The sequence below is a fragment of the Bactrocera tryoni genome, unplaced genomic scaffold (assembly GCF_016617805.1).
Source record: "Bactrocera tryoni isolate S06 unplaced genomic scaffold, CSIRO_BtryS06_freeze2 scaffold_25, whole genome shotgun sequence".
NCBI lineage: Eukaryota > Metazoa > Arthropoda > Insecta > Diptera > Tephritidae > Bactrocera > Bactrocera tryoni.
Genome location: NW_024395977.1, coordinates 12735455 through 12742937, shown reverse-complemented (window position 1 = coordinate 12742937; position 7483 = coordinate 12735455). Strand labels below are relative to the sequence as shown.

Below are 7483 nucleotides of genomic sequence, written 5' to 3'. Positions count from 1 at the left end.
TCAGGAATAATGATGGGATTTGTTCATTGTAACTAGTTACGAGTGCCACTAGTATACTTACTTGTTGTAGTATACTTATGAGGTGGGAAATGAAACTCACTGATTTCCACACACCTTATAAAGGTTTATTAATTGTAATTAATATATATAATTGTATGTATATTTTGTTTGGGTTTTCTGCGAAACCCACGGTGGTACACGGTTGGCGAACTCGCTGCGTCACGTCACTCACGTCACTTGGGGGTTTATTAAAACCCAATTGCGGTGATTATTGCGGTAGCACAAGTGCAAAGATAAAAACGATGATAAAACTGAATTTCGCGGACGACAGTCTTTCTTTACGGATGAAACGGTAAGAGGCCAATCCCGGTCGGATCAATCCCTATTGATGGTTTGGGTGGTGAATATTAGCTGACATTACGAGTCGTCTCGTTAATAATCGTATGGTTGTTGTGTTGTAGTAATGATCGGTGTTTAATGCGTGTGTGTGTATTGGGGTATGCTGTGAGCTGTTGTGTGATGAGGTGTTGTGACGTGACGTGATGTGTGGTGATGTGATGTTGCAGAATGCTCATAGCTCATGTTAACATCCCGGCCCCCCTAGGCGAATTAATCGGCTAGGAGCCTTTGTAGCTGTTGTAGTGTACTGAGTACAGCGCTCAACCCTGTTGAGCGTCGTTGTTGCTGGCGATGAGCGTGGCGTGGCGGAGATGGCCGCGTACGTCTTGTGGTTGGTTGGGTGCGTCGTCGTCGCCGAATAGGATCGCTGCGTGGTCTGGTACGGGAATTGTTGTGATTGGCTCGTGTCGGAAATCGATGGAACAGAGTGTGGTGCGGCCTGTGGCAATATTGACAGGCACCGTCAGCCCAGCACTCTATGGTGGCGTGGTCATCTGCCAGGCAGGTCATGCAATGTCCGTGAGCCCTTGCAACCTGTTGACGTTGAGCGGGCTTCATGCTTTGGAAGATGGTGCATCGTTTTAGAGCGTGCGGGCGATGGCACAGGCTGCAACATGGAGACCCCTGTGGCTCTACTAGCTGGTCTTCTCTTATTTCTTGGACTACTGCGGCGGATGGCGGGGGGCGCATAACTTTGGTCCTTGGAGCGGCAACGGGTGCAGCCGACGCTTTGGGTGCAGTGCTTTCGGACCGTACGGTGTTGGAGGTGGTTTGGGTCTTCTCTACGTCCATTTCTATGGGAATATAAGATTGCATTAAATTGATTTTATTTATAGTGTTATGATGTAGTTGTTGTAGCTACATATCTATACAAATGTATATGTATAATAAGTTGAACTTCAACGCGCTTGTTTGAATTTATTTTTATGTACGGATTATAAATCGGGTTATTTTCGAATTAGCGGAATTGTTTTATTATTTTTCGATTAATTTTGCGAGTTATTTTGCGATTTTGGTTGAAGTTGTTCTTCGCCGTTTGGAAGAAAACACAGTTTGGTGACTGGTCGAGTTAATATGCCGGTTTGTGTTCGCACATCGACTACTCTTATGTGACCATCTGCTCCTCGATGAACCTTTTCAATGCGGCCTAGTCGCTATTCTGTTGGAGGAAGGCATTCGTCCTGTATGATTACGCATTCTCCTGCCTTGGCTTCCTTCTGGGCCGTTTTCCATTGATATCTCTGATGGAGATCTTTGAGATAGTCTTCCTTCCATCTGTGGCTGAATTCGTCATGACGAATCTTGATTCTTTCCCATCGATTTATTAAAGTGAGTGAGTCTCCTTCTGTCTCAGGTATGGCGAGAAGAGGAGCTCCTTTGAGGAAATGACCTGGTGTAAGAGCTGTGAAATCGGAGGGATCTTGCGAGAGTGGTGATATAGGTCTTGAATTTAATACGGCTTCAATACGAGTGAGTAGTGTGGTAAACTCCTCATAATTGAATTTATGATTACCAGCCGTTTTCTTTAAATGGGACTTAAAGCTTTTTACTGCTGATTCCCAAAGTCCACCCATGTGTGGAGAACATGGAAGTATAAATTGCCAATCGATCCCTTGAGGTGCATATTTTTAACTATTTCAGGGGAGACTTCTTTCATGAAGTTTATAAACTCCTTCTCTGTTGCTCTTTGGGCTCCGACAAAGTTTTTCCCATTATCGCTCATTATTTTTGAAGGAAATCCGCGTCGTCCGACAAAGCGTGCAAATGCTGCAAGAAAAGCCGCAGTAGTCAGATCTGAACACAACTCGAGGTGTACTGCCTTTGTCGTAAAACATACAAAGACAGCCACGTACCCTTTTTTAAATGAAGAAGACCTTAACATGGAGGCCTTTATCTGGAAAGGTCCAGCAAAATCAACCCCAGTGATGGTAAAGGGTAGAGCATAGTTGCAGCGTTCAGGTGGTAAAGCTGCCATGATCTGCGTACGCATTTTGTGTTTGTACATGGTACATGGTTTACACATGAAAATCGTCCTTTTGATTTGTGGCTTTAGTCGCGGTATATAAAATTCTTGTCGGACCATTTGTTGCATTAAGCGATGCTCACCATGCAGTGTAAGATGGTGCAGATATGCTAGAAATAGGTAAGTAAAACGGGATTTCTCTGGAATAATGATGGGATGTCGTTCGTTATAACTAAGGCTGGAGTTAGCCAATCTTCCATGTGCCCTTATTAATCCCTTAGAATCCAAGAATGGATTTAATACGAGAAGTGAGCTTCCCTTTTCGAGAGGTCGCTTTTCGAGCAACTTTGCTTTTTCGAGACGTTGGTCAGAATTCTTGTGATTCTGTTAGCCATGTTGGACCATTCCACCAGAGCTGGTGAGGTGCAGTGGCTTGCAACCTCTTGTCCCAAGATCCGCTGGGTTATCTGCACTTGCAACATGTTGCCATTTTGCTGGGCCAACTAAGTCTAGAATTTGGGATATTCGGTTAGATACATAGGTCTTCCAGCAATAGGGTGGTTTTTCTAACCATGCTAAAACTATCTCTGAGTCTGACCAAAGATACATTTTATGATCGCTTAATTTGAGATGGGTTTGGATAATTGAAATTAATTTTGCTAACAGAAGAGCACCATTCAGTTCAAGCCGTGGCAGACTGAGTGTCTTCAATGGTGCAACTTTGGCTTTGGCTACCAAGAGGTGTGAAGATATTTTGTTATCGTGCTGAGTGCGTACGTAAATTGTTACGCAATAAGCCTTTTCAGAGGCATCACAGAAACCGTGTAATTCTGCGTTAATGTTAGGGGTGAAATTTACCCATCGAGGGATTCGAATTTCAGCTATAGTATGTAAATTGTTAGCAAATTGAACCCATTTCGCTAAACGTAAAGGTTTTACCTGTTCATCCCATTCAGTGCCATCTTGCCACAATTCTTGAATGAGGATTTTTGCTTGAATCATTATTGGCGAAAGCCATCCTGCGGGGTCGAAAAGTTTTGCCACCGAGGAAAGTATTTGGCGTTTGGTTATGGCGGACATTGCAGATATTGACTCAATTGTATATGAGAATTGATCTGTTATCGCATTCCATTGAATTCCTAGAGTTTTAGTTGTACTAGCCTTTTCAAATTTAAGGAAGTCTGCATCTAATAAGTCTTCTTTTTTAATGCCTTTTATTATTTCATTATTCATTATTTTCTGATAGTATGTCGTCCACGTATGTTTGTGTTTGCAACACAGAAGATGCTAAAGGCAAATTTGTTGCATTTGTTTTTGCCACTTCATGTAGTGTCCTGATCGCCAAATAGGGTGCGCAATTGATGCCAAAGGTGACGGTTTTAAGTTTGTAGTCGCTGATTGGACTATTACTTGATTTGCGGAAGACTATACGCTGAAAATCTTGGTCATCTTTATGTACTAGAATTTGTCTGTACATTTTCTCTACATCCCCGTTAAAAACGTATTTAAACATGCGCCAATTTAATATTAACAGCATGAGATCAGGTTGTAAGGTTGGCCCTGTGTATTGTATCATTGAGTGATTTGCCTGAGCTCGTACACTTTGAGGCATTGAAAACCACTCGTACTTTTGTTGTAATTTTATCAGGTCTTATTACCCCATGATGTGGCAGATAAAAAGATAAATATCTACCTTTAGATACCTTTTCGTATGGTACAGCTTCTTCCATATGATTGAGGCCAAGATATTCGTCCATCACATTATCGTATGCCGATTTAAGCTCACTTTTCTTTATCAGGCTTTTTTCCAGGTTTAAAAATTGCTGGACTGCTGATATTCTAGAGTGGCCTAGAGCTATGGTTTCAGGGAAAGTTGGTTTGAATGGTAATCATAACGACCATGTTCGTTTCTTGTTGTTGTGGATTTGTAATAGGCTTCGCATGCCTGGTCTTCTTCTGAAAGCTGGGTAATTTGGGGTAATTCTTCTATTTCCCAAGATTTTTTAAGTTGATTATTTAAAAATTCGTTTGAGATATTTTCCACTTGTGTGGTGAAAGAATTGATTTTTTTAGGGACTTGGCCACTTATAATCCACCCAAAGATTGTATTTTGGGCTAACAATTTATTGGAGATTTTCTCAATACCTTCAAGAATTATTTGAGGTATTAAGTCACTGCCTAATAATATGTAGATTTGTGATGGGGTATGACAATTGGGATCTACTAATTTGAGATGTGAGCATTTTTCCCAGTGTATTTTATTTACTTCATAGCTTGGAAGAAAATTTGTAAGTTGCGGTAGAACGATGGCTTGTGCATCTATTCTAATATCCGCATTTGGAGATACTATGGTAATTGGGCATATTTTGTTCGAATTTTGGATAATTCTTCCGCCCATTCCCGAAATTTGGAAATTTGAATGTTTTATTGGCAATTTGAGCCGATTTTGAGCTTTTGATGAAATAAAGGATCTTTGAGATCCTTGATCTATTAGTGCTCTTAGTTTGAATAAATCACCCTTATGTTCTATGGTGATGACCGCAGTGGGTAAAAGAATTTTGCTTTCATTTTCGGAATGAAGAGCTTGAATTTTTGCTGCTTTAGAGCAGCATGGTTGTTCTTCCCTTTTTTCGGGATTTGAGATTTCGGGTTTATCACTTTTGGTTGTAGTGACTAACCCGGTGGTTTTATGAAATTGATTTTGCTTCATATTTTGAAAATTTGTAATATGAAGCAATGAGTGATGTCTTCGTTGACAGTACACACAATTAAATTTGCTTTCACAGTCTTTTGTCGTATGAGCATTCGACAGACAGTTGATGCAAAGTTTATGTTGTCTGACAAGATTGTTCCTGTCAGAAACGGAAAGTTTTTTAAATTTCTCGCAAGATCTTATGTTGTGACCTCCTTTACAAATTTCACATAATGGTTGCCATTTATTAGTTTGGTTTGACACGAAAGTGTGACTTTTATTAACGTGTCTGTTGTATTGCATGTTATTGCTGGCTTGAGGTTTAAACAAGTTTTTACTTGAGTCATTTTGATGACTTTTTAGATTTATATTTATGTTGTCAATTCGCTCAGCTATCTCGTATTGAGCAGTGAGGAAGGCTTTCATTTGCTCCCATGTGGGCATTTTTTTCTTTTCCACAAGTGATTGTTCCCATCGTAGTAACGCAGCATCAGGGAGTGTTTCTGCACAAATAGTTACTATGATGGGGTCCCACGATTCTGTGGAGATACTTTGTGTTTTTAACACTGATATGCAATTAGTCACTGTCGAGTATAAATTTTGAAATTCCTGGCTGGTTTCTTTTTGAATTTTTGGTAGATGTAATAATGTTTTTTATTGGGTTTTCTATCATAACCCTTCCATTTTCGTATCTTTCGACTAGTGCTTCCCAAGCCAGCTTAAAATTTTCGTCATTTAAAGCGAATCGCTTGACGATACTGCCTGCTTTCCCTTTTGATTTGTACCTTAGATGGTATAACTTTTGTGCTTGTGAGAGTTTAGGATGGTTTATATAAACGGCAGTAAACATGTCCCGGAAGGACGGCCACTGGTCATAACATCCATTGAAAACTTCAGTATCACAAGCTGGTACCTTTAGATACATGCCTTTATCTAGGTCTTCTTTTTGTGTTGTAACTACTCTGGGAGGGGGAGTAGTGGCTCTACTTGGCCTTACTAAACTTATTTGTTCAGTTATCATTCCCTTTGTCAATTCGTACTGATCGCGGCAGTTATCACACTTGGCTGTCGCCGAAGCTTTTGTGTTTTCTGGGAGTTCTGCGTCGTCAGTATCTAGTACTGTATCGTACGCTGCCAGAAGGCGTGCCCATAGATTGTTAACACTTTCTAATTTTATATTTAAAACTGATTCCGTAATGTCAGTAATAGGGGAAGCTTGAAATCTTGTACAATATCTTATAAAACTGTCACTTTCTGTGATGAATCTAGATATTGTCTGATCTTTTGATCTTTTTTTGTTTTATACTCTGCTGTGAGCGTGTAGCTTCAGCAGGTGTGCCTTGTGGTTTATCTTCATCAGCCATTTCCGGAATTTCTAATGATAGAGGTGTTTTTGGCTTAAAATCTCTTGATTTGTCAGATTGCATTAATTTGAATAGAGTTTGAAGCTTTTAGCTTAAAGTTTTGTCAACTGAATAATTGTTTCAAAAATAATATTGCTACAGCAATGTGTCAAATAGAAAAAGAATAAATTAAAAATTTTGTTAATAGAAGATTTATTTTTGTAAAAATATATATATTTTTGTAAAATATATAATGTGATCAAATTTTAGATCGCTACCGCAAAGATTAATCCTTTTTGTTTTTTTTTTTTTGAAAAAGTTCGATATTTATTATTTTTTTTTTTTTTAATGTGACTGAAAATTTTTTTGAAGTGTATCAAAGTATCTTTAGTTCACTCGCGCTTATTTTGTATAATTGCGTCTGCACGAATCAAGAACGCGAAAGAGAAATAAAATACGTAAAATTGTTTGTATGTATCTATGTATATTTTATTACCATAAAAATGTAACATATAACAATTTGCTAATCGGACCTAAATGCATAAATGCGCGGGAAAAAGAGAAATATATAATATGTATATGTTTATACATATATTTATGTATTGATCTATGTACATATATGTGTTGAATAGTAGTTCAAATGTGAACTATTTTTAGAAAAAAGAAATAGAAATTGAAATAAATAATATATGTATGTTTATATATTTATAATTATGTATATGAGTTAATGTATGTCGCACTGGAGATGCATAAGTTTACCGGCACATAGGTACATACATAAATGTAATGCCTTTTTTTCTCTATTATTTCCTTATTCTTTTTTTTTTTGTTTTACCTACCTTTGCTTGAATGCTCTAAGCGATTTTAACATCCAAGCAGGTAGTTTGGTATTATTTGGTATTATTATATGTTCTAGCTTTATGCTAAATTATGTTATGTATGTATGTACCATATGATTGTGTATGCATAAGTATATGTAAATATGTACATCTGTATATTAAACGGAAGACTTGCAATTTTAGGGGAATATGCTTATATATATGTATACATATATCGAACTGTTAAAAACAGTTAACGGTGTCCCGA

General features: G+C 38.3%; 1 protein-coding gene across 1 annotated transcript; it reads right to left on the bottom strand.

Annotated features, from left to right (window-relative positions):
- Positions 1–609: 609 nt before the first annotated feature.
- On the bottom strand, positions 610–1191 carry LOC120780740. Its single transcript, XM_040113000.1, has one exon. It carries the CDS (start codon positions 1189–1191, stop codon positions 610–612), a length of 582 nt encoding a protein of 193 aa, XP_039968934.1.
- Between the last annotated feature and the right edge of the window lie 6292 nt (positions 1192–7483).

Coding starts and splice junctions, on each gene's coding strand:
- LOC120780740 (XM_040113000.1), bottom strand. CDS start 1,191: ATGGACGTAGAGAAGACCCAAACCACCTCCAACACCGTACGGTCCGAA.